General features: G+C 45.4%; 1 protein-coding gene across 1 annotated transcript in view; it reads left to right on the top strand.

Annotated features, from left to right (window-relative positions):
- The window catches only part of LOC307243784 (uncharacterized protein), a 39,080-nt gene that overhangs the window by 4,263 nt on the left and 17,658 nt on the right, over positions 1-17,159 (top strand). The window contains exon 2 of the mRNA XM_080018734.1: positions 3,521-3,711. Within this exon, the coding sequence (XP_079874860.1) occupies positions 3,521-3,711 (191 nt within the window). The remainder of the gene's footprint in view (positions 1-3,520; positions 3,712-17,159) is intronic.

Raw genomic sequence — 17,159 nt, 5'->3', positions numbered from 1 at the left:
CATCTCCTACTCAGAACCACCCGCCCCTGCCCCGCCCCACCCCCTTTTGAGGAAAAGAACCCACGGGAAGCTCAGAAAAAGCATTTTTCTTTTGTTTTTGTTTTTTTTTCAAATAGAGGAAGTAGGTACAGTAAATCCATGTCCAGCCATGACTAGGAGAGCTCAGGTGAAAAGGAACGCCAAGGGGTTCACTCAGGGACTCCAGGAGTCGAGGGAACTCGCAGGGTTAAGGGAGATATTTGTCCAAAATGAAATTGCCTCCGTTGGTTGTGTGAGATATGACTTTTCTCGACTATTTCTTGGCTACGAATTCTCCCCACCCCCCGACGGCATGATGCTTACCGTGGTAGTAACCCTCGCCCAACCCCCATCCCCCGACACCCCATCCCTCCCAGCATACAAAAGCATGCCAGTGTCATTACCGCAGACGGAGCCGATGCAACATGAGCCCTGTTTGAAAAAAAAAAAAAAAAAATCCGAGGCGAGGGGTCTCCGAGTTCGCCAGCCTCTGTATCGTATCTTCACTCTCTCTAAAATAGACCGCTCCGCAGAGCGACATGCATCGGGCGGATGAGCTACCCCCGCCCCCCTGCCGCCAACCATGCACTTCCCCCTTTCCGACAAAAACCCTGATGTCTGCTGCTCAGCCATATTATCCACGGCGAGTCAAGGTGGAAAAAAAAAATGGCCCTGAATACTGGCTTTTGTTTCGGGCGAAAGGCATTTCTTGAAAGTGAGGTCAGTCCTCGTTCCATTTCTGGGAAGGTACCGCTCGGGTCGGGGGGCCCCATGCAATTGAGTTATGGCTCTGCCTCTCCCTCTCCCCCCGCAGACGATTCGATGGGGGAGGCGGGGGAGGTTGCCTTTCATCAGACGCACTTTTTGTCATGAGCCAATGTTACCCTCTCAGGGGCAGCTCTCGAGAAGCAGATCTTGCAAAGGGGTCGAGGATCGCTTTTATTTTTCTCTGCGGTTTGGGGTAGTCCAATTTGACCCGCGGAGGTTGTCGACGCCTTCTGCTTTTCAGGCCCACTCCGCGCTTGGACCGGCCGCCCCCTATCCCCATGATGAAAAGCCGTCTAGACTATTTACAAAACCCAGTCAAGGCTTAAGTTGTGCACAGGCTTGTGTCGGAATGGGTGCGGAGTATTGACAGTAGTTTCACCCGAACTGGCACTCTGTGGAAGGTAAATATTAGTTTTAAATGTGTCTTAATGCTCCCAATGGTTTAAGAGGAACGTTCACTGTCCCTTTTTTTTTGGGGGGGGGGGGGGGGGTTGGATTCTGTGGAGTCGGATTTTGCCAATAAAATCAACAAAATCTTCCGAGCAACAAACATTTATGACTGAGGGCAAAGAATAAAGGGCTGCAAATAGAATGTTTGAGGTTAAAAGGAACATTTTAGTTAATTGTATGTTGGAATTAAACTTCCAGGGAATTAATTGGAAGCTTAATCAGGGGAGACCACATTACATTTAGTCATTTCATTTACATTTAGTCATTTAGCAGACGCTTTTATCCAAACATTACGCCGCAGTGGAATTCATGGCTACAGATGTAGACTTATTATGATTATAATAATATAATATTCCATTCTTTAAGAGCATGCTCAGAAGCTCTGAACTGTTTATCAAGCGCAAGCCACAACAAATCGCAAAAACTAGGATTTTTATTTTGTACATTGCAGGTTGCACGCACCACTGTTTAAGATTATTTTGTATGCTAACAGTGTTAGCTTAACCCAAGGCTGCAAGGGGAATCAACTAGTTACGCTCCTGTGCAATTATGAAAGTACACTTCCAACATCGCAAAAGCTGAGTCATTTAAACAATAAAGGTCTTAGTTGTTTGTAGATGCATATACATTCTGAACTAAAACCATTTTAGTTTAAAGCTAGCAAGTTGATTCCCTCTGCGGCAGGGACAACAGGGTTGGCATGCAGCCCGTAGTTCTCTCGGTACTGAACATGTAGGGATGAAATTACTATTTATCTTCTCATCTGAATCTGGGCGAGACCAAAAAATTGAATTTCCGCAGAAAAATATAAAAAAATAAAAATTGGAGCACCCCTTAAACAGGATTGTGGGTTATCTGTCCCCGAACCGCTTCATAAGACCCATCAACGATCAGTTTTTTCAATATATTTAGGGGAATTGGGGAGGCAGCTTCATAAACATTAATTCAAATGTATATTTCGCAGTTTACCTTGAAAGTGTATGATAAGGCAGTCTTGTGAGTTCAGTTCCGGATAAACTTCACAAAATCTGCCTTAAATTGGCCACTTGGCCTCGTGCTCAGAATATTTTTTCAGACCGAAGGGAGGGCGCTGGGACCTTGTCGTCCTGTTTGTTTCCGCAGCAGGTGTACGGCTGGGCTTTAGCTTGAAGACAGGAGTTCTCTGTCAACACAGCGCCCCCCGCCCCCTCGCCCCGTCTCATCTCCGCTGCTGATTGGCTTGGCCCGGCTTAAGGGTCTAGCATGTGTGTCTGATTAGCAGCTAATGACATGTGTCTCTACCGGGGACTGTAAATTAGAAATGTATTTTGGCCCGCAGCATGGGTGGTCTCAGCTGACTTCATCGAAACACTGTCACTCCTCCAGCGAAATGTAAAAAAAAACTCTGCTCTATCACTTTGCAAAAAGCGGTTCCCTCACATCCCTTCCTGCAAGTCTTCACTCCAGGAGGTAGTGTTTTTACTTGCATATGAGTCGATGTCCTGGCATACACTTTGAAGCTTTAGTTAAAAGATGATCCGCGGCCCCCCGGTGTCATATTTCAGAACGCCGTGTGTCAACAGCTGCGCCACAGACCAACGCCCTCTACGCTCGTTGGCTCTCGGAACGACCCGCGGCTTTTTGGTGATCGGTTCGACCGCCTCGCCTCATCAGACTTTGTAAAAGCGGCGGGCTAATAACGGTGAATGACTCAACGTTTGTCGAATTTAAATACCGCTGATGTTTTGTCATCCTGTGTCATGCATGCCTTTGCTGTGGCGAGGCCTGTTGGTCGGGCCTGAACTCATTCAACGTAAGGTCTTTTTTTCTTCAGGCCCTTCGCCTGTTCATTAAGGCTTGAGGAAATGGCTATGTTGTTACACGCCGTGTTTCTGATCTCAGCGCAAGACACTGACACAACATCTCCGCCATTGTAGCCGGGGATTACAGTTCGCGAAGGGGTACGGTCTGTTTCCAACGCTCTGGTGACTTGATCGGCAAGTTTTTGTGGTCTCTGGAGGAGGACGGCATGCAAACCGATGCTACTATTATCCACTGAGCGGACAAACACCGTGGTTCTAGATGTAAATGATGGCTTCTTACAATGACACATACCTTTCAATACTAACTACCATGAAGTGGGGAGCCACAGTTTGGTGCCGGGCGATCAAAACCAGTGCCTTGGTCGAGGACAATGGCAATGTAACACCACTGGCAGCACACAGCCCTCAAAGGCAACCGTCATCCCCATTAAATATCTAACAATCCAATAACATATCCCCTCCTACTCTCTTGGCGCCCACAGGAAGAAGCTCCCTGGGGTCGATGGAATCATCAAGTCAAACCCCTCCAAGCGCCACCGGGATCGGCTAAACGGCGAGCTGGACCGGCTCACCGACCTCCTCCCTTTTCCCGAGGATGTGCACTCCCGCCTGGACAAGCTCTCCGTGCTCCGCCTCAGCGTGGGCTACCTGAGGGTCAAGAGCTTCTTCAACGGTGAGTTGAGGCGAGGTCTTTGTTTGAGCTAACTCCATCGGGTCGTGGCGTCTCGAGAGAAAAAAGAAAAAAAAACAAGGAACGTGCAGAGCTCTGGCCTATCTCTCTGTTTGTTTAACCTGCTACCCCCTCACCGCCCACCCTCCAATATCTCCGCTTTCTGGAGTCATTTTTCATGCAACAAAAACCAAAGCACACTCGGTCTGTCCTTCACATGATTTACGTGTGGGGAGGGAATGTCTGCGTTCTTTTACCGTTTAAGGTTTGCACGCACTATCTTAAAATCTTAAGCTGGGGGGGGTTTTCCTTGCAAAGCCTCGACGTATATAATCAAGATTTAGCTCGACGTTGGGCGCACTGGAGCTAGATGAATTTTGGAGAAACCGAAAGCCGAGAGAAACCATAGGAATAGCCGCGTAACGTGCTCTCGCTGCGTCGAGGGCCAAAGCGATAGAGGAATGCGAGGCATGCTGGAATCCGGTTTTAAGGAAGGAGCGCATCCTCAACACGCTCACTTATCGCTGATTCGCCCCCACCCCGCCCTGTGTTCACCAACCACATCAGCCGCAGACAAAGACAATTTTTTATTATTTTTTTTTAATCGCAGAACCGGAGAACAGAAACAGTTGTGAGAGAGAGAAGGATTGATGGTTACACAAGTTAACATGAATTTCGCCCCAACCCCAACACCAACCCACTATAACTCAAGCGTAAATGGGTAAAAAGTCCAAAAGTGAGACCAAGGGAATTATGGCCTGTAATGGTATATTGATCTGAAGTGTTAAGCTACACCTGTTTAACTCTATCGAGTTAATCACACAGTGTTTATAAAATACAAATATTTGTGGTTCTAAAAGAGATGTTTTGTCAGCGAAGGATTGTGTATTGAGAGACCCTTGGGATTATTAGAATGTAATGATTAGTGGTGTGACGGAACGTGGTTGATCCGTACGCATCACCCCACCCGGTTCGTCACGCATGTGAACCTCGGAACAACTGCAAAATGTAACCATCATCGCGAAATACAATTTTACTGCCGCTGTTATCTTTTTAAGTAATGATTCCATAAATGTCGATGCAGAGTTGCAGTGAAAAGAAGCTAAACAAGACAGAAGCGTGCTGTTTTACTCTGAAGCGCAATGATTGGTTGCTGCTACTTTACGACACGTTGTGAAGCAAATGTGAAGCGTCGCCGCTGTGCTTCTGCTCGTCCTCCATATTGGAGCGGTCAAGATCCGTTAGTAAACAACATACCAACATACAATGTGTACTGTCGCTTAATTTTGAACCGATTTTCTTGAAATGTAGTTTGTTATAAACGTGAGAAATTGAACATGATACTGGAATTGAATTAATCATCAAGCGATACATAGGATGATGAATTTAATTCCACTATCATGTTCAATGCGCGCTTCATATCGCTTTAATTAATAATTGGACAATTGAGTATTGAATACTTTATGTATTTTAAGATTTTATGTCACCATTAGATATTTTGAATGTTTTCATTTAAGGCCATTGGCAAAAGTTCCTTGCTTTAAGTGTTTTACAGATGAAATGGAAAGCAAAGTTATATTTGTCTGCCTTTTTGTTTGCTGATCCGAAAAATAATTTGATCCGTTACTCAAAACCGTGATAGTGATACGATCCGAACTGTGTTTTGTGATCCGTTGCACCCCTAGTCACGATTGAAATATAATCTATTTTTTAATCTATCATTATAGACTCCAAACATGTTTCTATATGACAGCAAATAAAGTGGCTTTCATTTTCTTTACCTTGTTTACTTGTGTTCTAACGAAATAAGATTGTCTAAATTGGAGATATTTTGGATTGGCGGGCCAATGTCCAGTATTGGCAAGGTTCGATGCCTTCTAGTGCCCTTAGAATAGTCACCCCTGGAGTTAGTCTTCTAATTAAACAATGTTGCTGTGCCGTGTTGCTCATACACGTGAGTCATTGGTGTAGAATCCGCACCAGCTGCCACTCTCTGGTTGTGGATGGGTTAAGCAGACTTCCTGGGCTGGAGGTTGGCAGACTCCGCTGCTGAGTAAGAGCCCCGGTGCCGTCGGCAGCTTCTCCGTTTCTGAAGTCATGCGTCCTCTTCCTGTTGTGTTTTTTACGCTCTCGTATCGTCCGCCATCCAGACCATGCCGGGCTCTCGGTGGAAAGCGGGGGGGGGGGGGGGGGGGAGCGGTGGCGAAGGAACAAATGGGAGGTGTTAAAGGGGTACAGGGCACATGCGGGCGCGTGCCCTGCTAAATTTACGAGCTGTGAGGAACTGGTTATTTGAAACGTCTCGCACGCTGCTGCTCAGGAAATTCCCAGGACTGCACCATTTACAGCATGTGCGTCCATGCCTGTGTGTGTGTGTGTGTGTGTGTGTGTGTGTGTGTGTGTGTGTGTGTGTGTGTGTGTGTGTGTGTGTGTGTGTGTGTGTGTGTGTGTGCGTGCGTGCGTGCGTGCGTGCGTGTGTGTGTTCCAATTCGTCCGGGCGGACAGGTGTCACACATGGCCATGGCAGGTCACCCTTCCTAGAGTTCACCTGACTCTGGCCTTTTTCGTACGTTCTCTTGCGTGTCATGCAGGCTGGGAGATAGTTCTGCCATCCATACACACACAGAACCCGCAGACAGGCATTCGAGAAACCCTCTGACATGGCCTCCGCACGCCCAAAATACGACCGAGCTATTCCCATATCTGATGGGAAAAGCTCGGCTGAAAAGTAAAAATGCTCTGTGCTCGGTTAGTGTTAGTGTTTAGTTGGTAGATCTGCGGGGCAGATCTGGAGTCGCCCTCCCCTTGTTATCGCCGGAATCGTTTGGACGAAGAAACTGGCCCTTCAAGGCACAAGTTCTTCTCATTGCCGAACTCCTCCCCTTCTTGAGATCTTTTAAAGTTTGAGGTGGGTGTCAATAACTATTACTCGTGTAACAGGAGAAAATTGCCGATTGAATATCCGCGCAGCCTGTACACGTTACTTCATTCGTTACGCTCACTATTGCCAAATTAATTGAAATCCAACCGCAAGAAACCTTTCCCTCCCTACACTGGGAGAACTGGGCTGCCGTGGAATGTGGATTGAAGCCCCTCAGCGCGGCCTTTTTTAAACACGTTGGTGTTGTGTTTATAAAGGCTCCACAAGAGTTTGACAGCCCCCCCCCCCCTTCCCTCCTTCCCTCCCCTCGTGGCAGTTGAAAGTTCAAAGGTCAGAGCTCGACAGAGTTAAGGGGCGTTCACCACCTTCGCCGTGCCAGCCCTTGACAACCCAACCCTCGCCACTCCACCCTCACTGACCTTCCCTCCACCCTTCTCCTTCCCCTCACCCCACCACGGCTCTGAGGGTCCGCCCAGGGATCAGTGGAAAGTGGAAATTGGTCACTTTTGTTGTAAATAATATATACAGTGTATATAATATATAATAATATGCAACATTTGATTTAAGTTATTGTTATTGTGGCTATTCATATTTGTAATGTTTTTCTTTTGGAGCTGTACATACAGTATGTGAAGCCTATCAACTCGAGATATCTGGAACTTCCCACAGTCGACTCTCAACCCCATCACATCTATCAAACGCCTGGAAGGCCAGAGCGTGAAAAGAATAGATCATCTGAACGGGTGATATTCGACCAATAACGCCTTTAGTACCCAAAGCATCAGTCAGTACCGAAAGCTGCTATAATGCCAATAGAGGTAGCGCTATTATTGTGGAAAGATCAAATGGAGGTACATTTCATCTTTTTGACAAGGCTAATTTCGACCAAAATGACTACTCAGCAGAGACGAGCTCTTTTACAATTGGACTTAAATATTGAGCTCGATGGAAATCTGGGGACTCTCTAAAGCAGTGGTTTTCAAACTATGGGTCGGGACCCAATGTTGGGTCGCACTGCAGGACCAGGTGGGTCAGACTTTTTCAGCCAAACATACTGAAGAAGCTGCAGCAGAGTAGACGTGTATTGAATTCGGAGTAGAATTAATTTAAGCTTAAATTCTGCTTTTTAATCTGGTAAAGGTTCAGTGTGTAGAATTTACAGAAAGGACTTGGCAGAAATGGAATATAATATTAATAAGTGTGTATTAATTAGTGTATAATCCCATGAAAATAAGAATCGTGTTTTTGTTGCCTTGGAATGAGCCCTTTATATCTACATGGGAAGCGGGTCCCCTTCCACAGAGGATGCCACGTAGCACTTCCAGAGCCGAGAGCCGGCAAACCAAACACTGGCTCTAGAGAGGGACTTCCACCTTTTTTCATGCCACCTGAAGGCCACCGTAGCTTCTCCTATGTCATTGGAAAGTGGTGTGTGTCTGTGTGTGTGTGGGGTAATCCGCAACCTCACCGCTAGATGCCACTAAATTCTACACACTGTACCTTTAAAGCTTGAATGTACACATTTTTTTCTCTCTCTCGCTCTCTCTTTCTCTCTCTACCTCCCTCCCTTCCATTGTGTTAGACCTCGGCCAGAATGAAAACAATGAAAGGATGCCCTGCGGTTGAGTGAGAGGGGCGGGATGGAAATCACATGGTGACATCCCTGATTGGACTGGACTGGGCCGTGCATCGGGTCCCGAAATAATGCCTCTTTGTGGAATTTACTTAACCAAACCAAAAGTCTATTTTGTCTAACATTCACGGTTCCGACCTACGACCCCCTCCGGCGTGTGGAAACATGCACCTGGGGCCAAAAGAAAAACAGGCAGGGGCCATCTCACCACACTGCAGTGTAAATTGAAGTTAACACGGTACTTTGAAAGCCGGCTCTACGGTAGACAAAAAGAAACCACCCGATTGATACGACTGAACAATGGGAGATTTGGGAATGGGAATTTCAAATAGTATTTGATTAGCTTTGAAGTGACCTGTTTGGGCTGCTTCGTCACATCATATGAACATATGACATCATGAACATACTGTTGTCTTTCTCCCCTGTTTTCGTCCCTGCACTCAAAACACAGTAGTGATGAAGAGTTTGGCTCTTTTGGAGATTCGGCTCTTTATGAGCGACCCTTATGGGTGAAAATATTTGTTCAAGAGTCTTGCACATAGTGCTCTTCCGAGAATCATTTAATTCAGTCAAAATGATTTATCATGACGGAAAGCGTTGCTTGCCAGTGCATGCGTGACCCCTCTCTTGGCTCTTTTCGGTTGCGAACTAGAAGTCGAGTCTGGTGAACGGCTGTATGCCTGGCTGCAGTCCTCAAGTCACGAAACGAACTCCTCTTTGGCCGGAGCGACTCCCTCAGTCGTTTAAAAGATGAATTCGCTATGAACAAATCGTTTGCGAATCATGCGCCGTGGCACATGAGCCGTCTCCCCCGACAGTGACAGTTCTCCAAACAAAGTGTCTCCAAATGAAAGATGGGTATCAGCCAGGTTGATTCTTAGAGGCTTCACTCCCCCCTTCCCCCTCCCCATCCCCCACTCACACACACATAGACACCAGCCCCCCACGTCAAAACATAAGCATGGGATGAGCGCTCAAGTGGGGACATGCCGAGGATTTGAGAGATAAAGATCCTGTAAATGGCTGGCGAAAAGAAAAGGCTTTTGACAAAAGAGCAAACACGGGCTGTTTTTTTTAAAGGGAGTGTGAGTTACATTTCAATCGCTGTTTAGGAAACACACACACACGTGCAGTCACGTGTGTGTGTGTGTGTGTGTGTATGTGTGTGTGTGTGTGTACACGTATGTGCATTTGTGAAATACAAATAGCTATGCAAACAAATTTGTCAAAATCGGCCCCATAGCGTGACACTATGGGGTTACTGTTGGATATTGGAGAATGCTCACGGCTCACCGCCGGTGACATATTTGTAGCAAGCCATTGGAAATGGGACTGCCTTTTTCGAGTTCCATTGAAAACATCCTGCAGTCTGGTAGTTATTACAGCCCCGCGCGGTGACGCCACATCTTCTGCTATGATTTTGCGCTGCACTTCGGAAATATCCCAAACACACACAGACACACACAGACACACATAGACACACACAGACACACACACACACACGCCCACACACACACGCACACACACACGCACACACACACAATGGAAAGTTACACTAACGTGCGAGCGAGCAACGATTGCGCAGAATGACGACACGCCAGCGGCTCCGGAGTAAAAGTTGACGTAGAAAGCCCAGAAAAAGCCGAACTGAAAGAGGGGAATCAGGGACAGCACTGATTCACCTGTCGGCTCCCCAAAAACATCAACACATGAAAAAGTGGACATTTTACAGAGATGACGGCGTTCTTTATTTGGTTATTTTTTTATTGAATGATTGCCTATTGGCTCGAGAGTTCCTACTCGCCTTTCAGAATATCGTGAGAACCGTGAGGAAAGGGGTGGGGGTGGGGGTGGGGGGGGGGTTCTTTGGGTTTTCGGGTTCTTCCAGTCGCATTTTGGGGGAAGATTTGTTTCCACTCTCTCTCACCGCCCCCCCCCCACCCCATAGCCGCACTCGGCTTTGCTTTGCTTTTGCACTCGAGAAAGAAAAAGAAAAACTTCTTGGATCTTCTGGGTCCGGCCAGAGTTTGGAGTTTTTCTTTCTGAGACATTTAGGCCGCTTCCAAAAACGGATTTTGGGTGTTTACAGCCCACGCCGAACCAAATCTCCACCGTTTGCCAATTCGAGAGTATTCTGTCCTACGTATGAGCACAATGGACGTATTATTGTCTCTTGTTCGAAGGCGATGATTCACGTTTCCTGGGGGTGATGAAAGTATTCCGAAATATTCGGCTCCGCCGTCTACGTAAACAAAGGGAATGGGAAAATTCCGGGGGGGGGGGGCATTATTGTTGGGATAAGGGTTTTTGACATCCCAAGTATGTTTTACCTTTATTTACGTTTGCGGTATTGTTGCAGGGAGGGTTTTCTAGTTTGGACGAGTAGAGCTAACATCGTCAGAATCATCCAAGGACTGCAGGGGAACACGCAACGACCAACAAGTCGTCGTCCGTTGCCCCTTCCCCCCGTCGCCCCATCCAACTAAGGATGAGGGGCGGGGGGATGAGGGGATCATTTAGAGAGCTGATCGAGGCCAATGTCAGTGTGTTTTACCATCAACCTGCTACCGGACCGGCATAGTACCAAAGGAGCGCAGGGGAACATGAAAACGAACAAGAAGTCGTTGTCTGTCCCCCCTCCGTCCCCCTCATCGCTCCATCCCCCTGCTCTTAAGTACTGCAACTGCACCAAAACATCCAACTGATCCGAGGGGCTAAATTTAGAGAGCGGATAGGGGCCAATGTCTGTGTAATTTTCCTTCAAACTATTCCTGGACCGCCCCTCCGCCCCCCCAAGAGATTTGATGAACCGCCTGGAGAGCGATAAGGATCGGCACGGGGGGGGGGCGGATATGTATGCGGGACACACCTGACACTGACAGCGCACCAGGCCACAAAAAAAAACAAAAAAACCCTGTGCCTTGCTTTTGTGTTTTTTTTTTGTTGTTGTGTGTATCATGTTGCCCAGACCAGTATTTTGCCAGCAGATTTAACAAGAGCTGCTCAGACAAGACGAGAATAGCTCGCTTGTGTCAAATGTAAATTTTGATATCCCCCCAACCCCACCCAAACTCAGCATTGTCGTGCCATGAATAGCACATAATCACCGTTTATTTTTCATGTGAGGTCTTTCTTTTTTCTTCCCCCCTCTGTGGAATATTGCGCTTGTTTTGTTAGTGAGCGAGACATTTTTTGGGGTCACACAGGCACGTTTTGACACAAATAGCACAAAGAGCCGGTCCAACTTTTTTTTTTTTTTTTTTTGAAACCGCTTTCACTTTGCTGAAAAACAGAGGCAACAAAAAAAAAAGAGGAAAAAAACAAAAAAAAAAAACAGTCCTCTTTCCCTCCCCTTGGGTCATGGAAGCGCCGGGGGGGTTCATCTCATACAGATTATGTATTCTAGCCATTCTTACATGCCTCTGAAACCCTCTTCTTCCAAAACAGGCTATTTTTTTGTGGGAGGAGCCACCCTCACGAGGCCCCGAGGTCTGTGAGCCAAAGGTGTTTGAGTATGGCTTCCAGGTTTCATTGTATTTACTCCATAACTTTCACTGATTTCACCTTATCACTCCATCAAAATCTGTTTCTGGACAAATTTGAGGCGAGAAATAAGCAATCCAGTTGCTGAATCTTCCCTCATATTAGCTCTACAAGGCTTTGGTTGCCGTTCTCAGAGCATGTGGGAGACATGGACACGGCACTGCGATGCACCGGGACTCTTGGATGCCGGAATCTTTTTGTTTCAGGTAAACTTCGGAAAATAAAATAAAATAAATAAAAAACACACCATTTGTGGACACTATGTTTGGAGAAATGCCGAAATACAAATACCTTTTTACACATCAGAATTATTTTTGTAGTTGGTATTTATTCCTCTTTCTTTGAAAAGATTTGTTTGTTGAGTTACTCGGATGGGGTGCGTTTCTAATTCCACCATGTCTCAAGGTGACGTAGGACTGAGACACAAATCTGAAATAGACAGCTCACAAAAAACTGACTGAGCTGTCTTTATTTCACAGTTTGTGTGTTAGTAGGCCCATCAGAGACCCTTATTTATGTGCACAAGCACTGAAAAAGTGAGTTTTGCATAACAGGTCCCCTTTAATCAAGTGAGCGAAAGGAGGCGGAGCCTATGGCCCAGCCATGGCCCATCGGCCGGGGCTCGTGGGCCACGACCCCGCCCTTTCCTGCACATCTGCGTGAGAACGAAGATCTGTGTACGGGATCTGCTGGAACTAAATGTTTTCAAATCAAGATAATATTCCCCTATGCATTACTGGCATGCTTTCTCTCTCTCTCTCTCTCTCTCATTCTCTCTCTCTCTGTCTCGCTCGCTCTTGATCTTTGGCGGGGGCCCCGACTCCTTGACTGCACTGATTTCTTCGCAGTCTCTATTTTAGTTTCTCCCTCCCGATCACACCTTGTGTTCTTCTAACTTGGCCGTTGCGACGGCGAGCGGACCCGTCCCTGTGTCTTCCTTGTCTTTCGCTTCGCCTTCATCTCTGTAACTCGTCCCGCTCGCCAACCGCACTTTCGGGATTGTTCATTTCTCACTGGTCGCTCGAGTTTGACCAGGCATGGCTCATGGCTGGGGTTCTCTCACCAGAAATCAATCTATAACGCTATACATGCAGTGAAACTCATTTGTGTGCAACAAGCTCCTCAAAAACGACTATAGCAATGCAGTTGAGATGACATTGCGAAGGCCCGGCCCCCTAGTGGCCGCTCAATAAATGACCGTGCAAAAATGTTGCTTGTGGCAAATTATGTAATAGCCCATGTGTAGCATAACTGAGTGAAAAGTGAAATAACACCATGCAAATTTCTCCCACTTGGATACAAGTGCATACATGTCTCACTTTCCCAGCTGCCACTACATGTCACTCATCTAAAATAGTAGATGAGTCGTCCCGAGCGCTGGCGGTGCCAAGGCAGATCTAACCAAACATAATACTATTCCAATGTCATACCAATCTGTGTGTGTGTGTGTGTGTGTGTGTGTGTGTGTGTGTGTGTGTGTGTGTGTGTGTGTGTGTGTGTGTGTGTGTGTGTGTGTGTGTGTGTGTGTGTGTGTGTGTGTGTGTGTGTGTGTGTGGCCTAAATGTTTGGATTTTAACTAATTATACAATGTTGAAAAGGCCTTAAATCCTTTCAGGGGTAACTCGATATTTTTGCCCGGAGCCAATCTCAGCTCACTCTGCATTTCAATAATCCTTTCATTATTAAGGGTTTTTCTTCTGGCAACTATTCATTCAAATTAGTATAGACAGACAGACAGACAGATATACAGATAGATACATAGATAGACGGACAGAAAAAAATAAAAATGACCTAAATAACAAATACAATTAACAAAAAAACAAATTACAAATAAATTAAAAATAAATTAAAAATTATATTAAAAAAAAAGATACATTTTCCAATTTGGTCATAGCCATCAGGCTGTTAACCAGATAAATGTACTTAATGTACAATCAACATGAAATTTAAGTAAAGAAATGGTCAATAAACAATAGAAAAATAAACCAAAAAAGTAGCAATTTAAAAAATATTTTAATATGATATATCACTGGATGAAATGTGTAATTGCATATAAAAGATGATATTCTAAATTCCATATTTTTATTGGCTTCACTATTTCTTCACCTAATACACTGAGATGAATGTGAATGTAAATGTGAAGTCACTCTGTTAGAGCTTAAACAATGCTGGCATCTGTCAATGTGATTTTTATAAAAACAAAAAAAAAATTCAACACTAAGCAAATATCTACTCTCATGACTCGGACGGGAAGCGGCGCTCTCTCTCCCCTGACATCGTTTCGTCGAAAGGATCAACAAATCATCCGTGTCGACACAAGGGGCGGCGGCCGGCCAGTGGTTCAACTTTGCTGATAACGCCGGCCTTGACTCTCAAAAAAAACACTCTCCGACCGCACGTGTCCGTAAGTGAGACTTTGGAGTTTGCTTTTCACTCAGTTGATGATTGCCTGTGGCTCGGAATTAAAGAAGTTAAAGAAGAACTTAGCGATCGCTTTCTAGATTTTAAGTGAAAGAACTGAGGAAATTACATACTGGGTAAAAAATACTGTAACTCTAAACCCTGCTCAGAGTATTTAAAACTCTTATAAACTCTTATAAACTCATATAAACTCTTATAAACCTTGTCGCCTGTACTGTAAGTGCAACATTCAAAATAAAGGAAACACTCTATATCATAATATGATATAGAGTCCGTTTCAGTGTTATATAACACTGTTAAAACACCATAGACCCTGTAATAACTTAGTAAATACATATTTATAATTTATTATTTATACCTTTTATACTCAGGCCAATCGTTTATCCTGTGCATAGAATCATATTTGTATATTCTGTATATTTTTATATAATTATTTGGCATTTCTGTTCTATATTTTTGAATATTTGTATATTAGGCTATTTTAAAGTGTTTCTTTTATATTTAATATTATATGTATTATTATATACTGTATATTATATATTATTAATATACAGTATTCTGATTCTTGTTCGGTATTATGTATATAAGTCAAATTTGTGATGTTAACCTTTAGAATCAGACAGTGACATTCAATAGTTAACAGCCTAATACATATCTATTCCGCAAACCCTGAATTCGTGGCTAGACAGAATCGGGTCTAATCACATTATGAATATTATAAGTAAAAATCCTAGGACGTGTACTGTGGAAAGGGTCAGGGTGTCGTGTGGGTCCGGACATATGTCTGGACCAGGTCCCGTTGCTGATCCGGTCTGGTCCAGTCCAGATATCTAACGCTGATTGTGTTAACTCCTGGTTCTGAGCCAGAAGACAAGGTTTTCACATCAGCCTGCACACACGCACACACACACACACACACACACACACACACACACACACACACACACACACACACACCACACACACACAGACACACACACACATTGGATCACACTGTGCATGCGCGCACACAAACACAAGCATAATCACACACACACACACAAGGTACTGTATATATGCAAGCACACTCACACATATCCATAAACACACTTAACAAACATGCAGGACCACACACACAAATGCAGATATATGTATATATTTGCACAGATACACACACGTGCGTTTCAACATACATATGCATACGTATGTTACGCATTCTTACAGAAACACGCACTCATGCACACTGACTCATGTGTGCATGCACACACACAAACACGCATGTGCATGTACAGTACTGACACACAAGGACACACACTAATACACTCTCCCGCACACTTAATGACACGTTAACTCATATATATACCGTAACCACACAAACACATGTATCCAAACAAACAAATACGTCTGCACGCACTCACACACACACACACACACACGCGAGCACACACACACACACACACACACACACACACACACACACACACACACACATCAGCTCAATCCTACTCGGCGCTCCCGCATGGGCCCCCAGGGCTTTTTGTAAGCAATACCGACAAGAGAGCTTCCCTTATCTGAACAGCCGCTACAGGAAAATCCCAGGATGTGGCCTCTCCCCATCCCCTTTTCGACCACTCTAGTCACGCAAGCTCTTTAGGGGGAAGGGGCCTCCCGACACCCCCCCTCCTGTTCTCACCACCATACACACACACATACACACACGCACACGCACATGCACACACACAAACACACACAAAACATACTCACACAGACACCACCCACCCACCCCTCCACCCCTCCCGAGTGCTTCTCCTCCCTTTGGCAAGAGCTCACACAGCGCTTACACAAACACTCAGACCAGACCCACACACTCAGACTTTGCGTGCACATACGTACACACACACACACACACACACACACACACACACACACACACACACACACACACACACACACTAATGTGAACATACCTCTGTGGAAACACGCACACTAATGCAGAAAAGCGGCGTTGACGTGGAGATGCCAACTTGTGTGCGTAGTGTAACAGATACACACGCACACAAACACACGTGCGCACACACAGACACAGACACACACACACACACACACACACACACACACACACACACACACACTGCAAACGCTAGGGGTATGATGTGCTGGATCGCAATGATTTGGACTTGTACTTGACTCTGCGTGTGTGTGTGTGTGTGTGTGTGTGTGTGTGTGTGTGTGTGTGTGTGTGTGTGTGTGTGTGTGTGTGTGTGTGTGTGTGTGTTTTTTACGCTTGCTGAATATGTTGTCTATGCATGTTATGAGCCGTATCAGCGAGTTGGGGGTGTCTTTCTTTTTGTAATCGTCATCAGTGCTTCATCATATGAGCCCTGAGTTTTTGGAGAAAGAGGAGAAAACTTCCTCATTTGGTGTCATTGGAGGCGGGACTTCATAGAAGTTGGAGACAAAGTCGTTGGGGGTTGTTACTGGACATCCAGAGCTATAAGCTGTCGTTAGTTTAGTTAGTTAGTTAGTTAGTTTAGTTTGGTTAAATTAGTTAGTGAATAATGTTGTAATAGTAGTAGGTTGGTGAGTTCTCTGATCCCGAAGTAATGGAGAACTCACTAAAAGTGAATGACGGCGAACTCTGCTTTGTAGGGCATCCAGAAAAGCCAACGCATTTGTGTGTGTGTGTGTGTGTGTGTGTGTGTGTGTGTGTGTGTGTGTGTGTGTGTGTGTGTGTGTGTGTGTGTGTGTGTGTGTGTGTGTGTGTGTGTGTGTGTGTGTGTTTTTGTGTGTGTGTGTGTGTGTGTTTTTGTTTTTTTTCCTTTCTTCAATGTTCGCGTGAGTAAGCGGGCCCCTTAGCGGTCTCCTCTGTTTGTTTTCACTCTGGTTTTCTTTCCCAGTAGCGAATTGTGCATTGTGTTTTCTCTCCGTTTTTTTCTTTCAATACCCCGACGCGCCCCCCACCCCGGTCTCTTTCCGGGTTTTTTATTTTTTTAT

Source organism: Zeus faber (assembly GCF_960531495.2).
Source record: "Zeus faber genome assembly, chromosome: 18".
Taxonomy (NCBI): domain Eukaryota; kingdom Metazoa; phylum Chordata; class Actinopteri; order Zeiformes; family Zeidae; genus Zeus; species Zeus faber.
The sequence above is the reverse complement of the archived record's forward strand: the minus strand, read 5'-3'. Positions and strand labels throughout refer to the sequence as shown.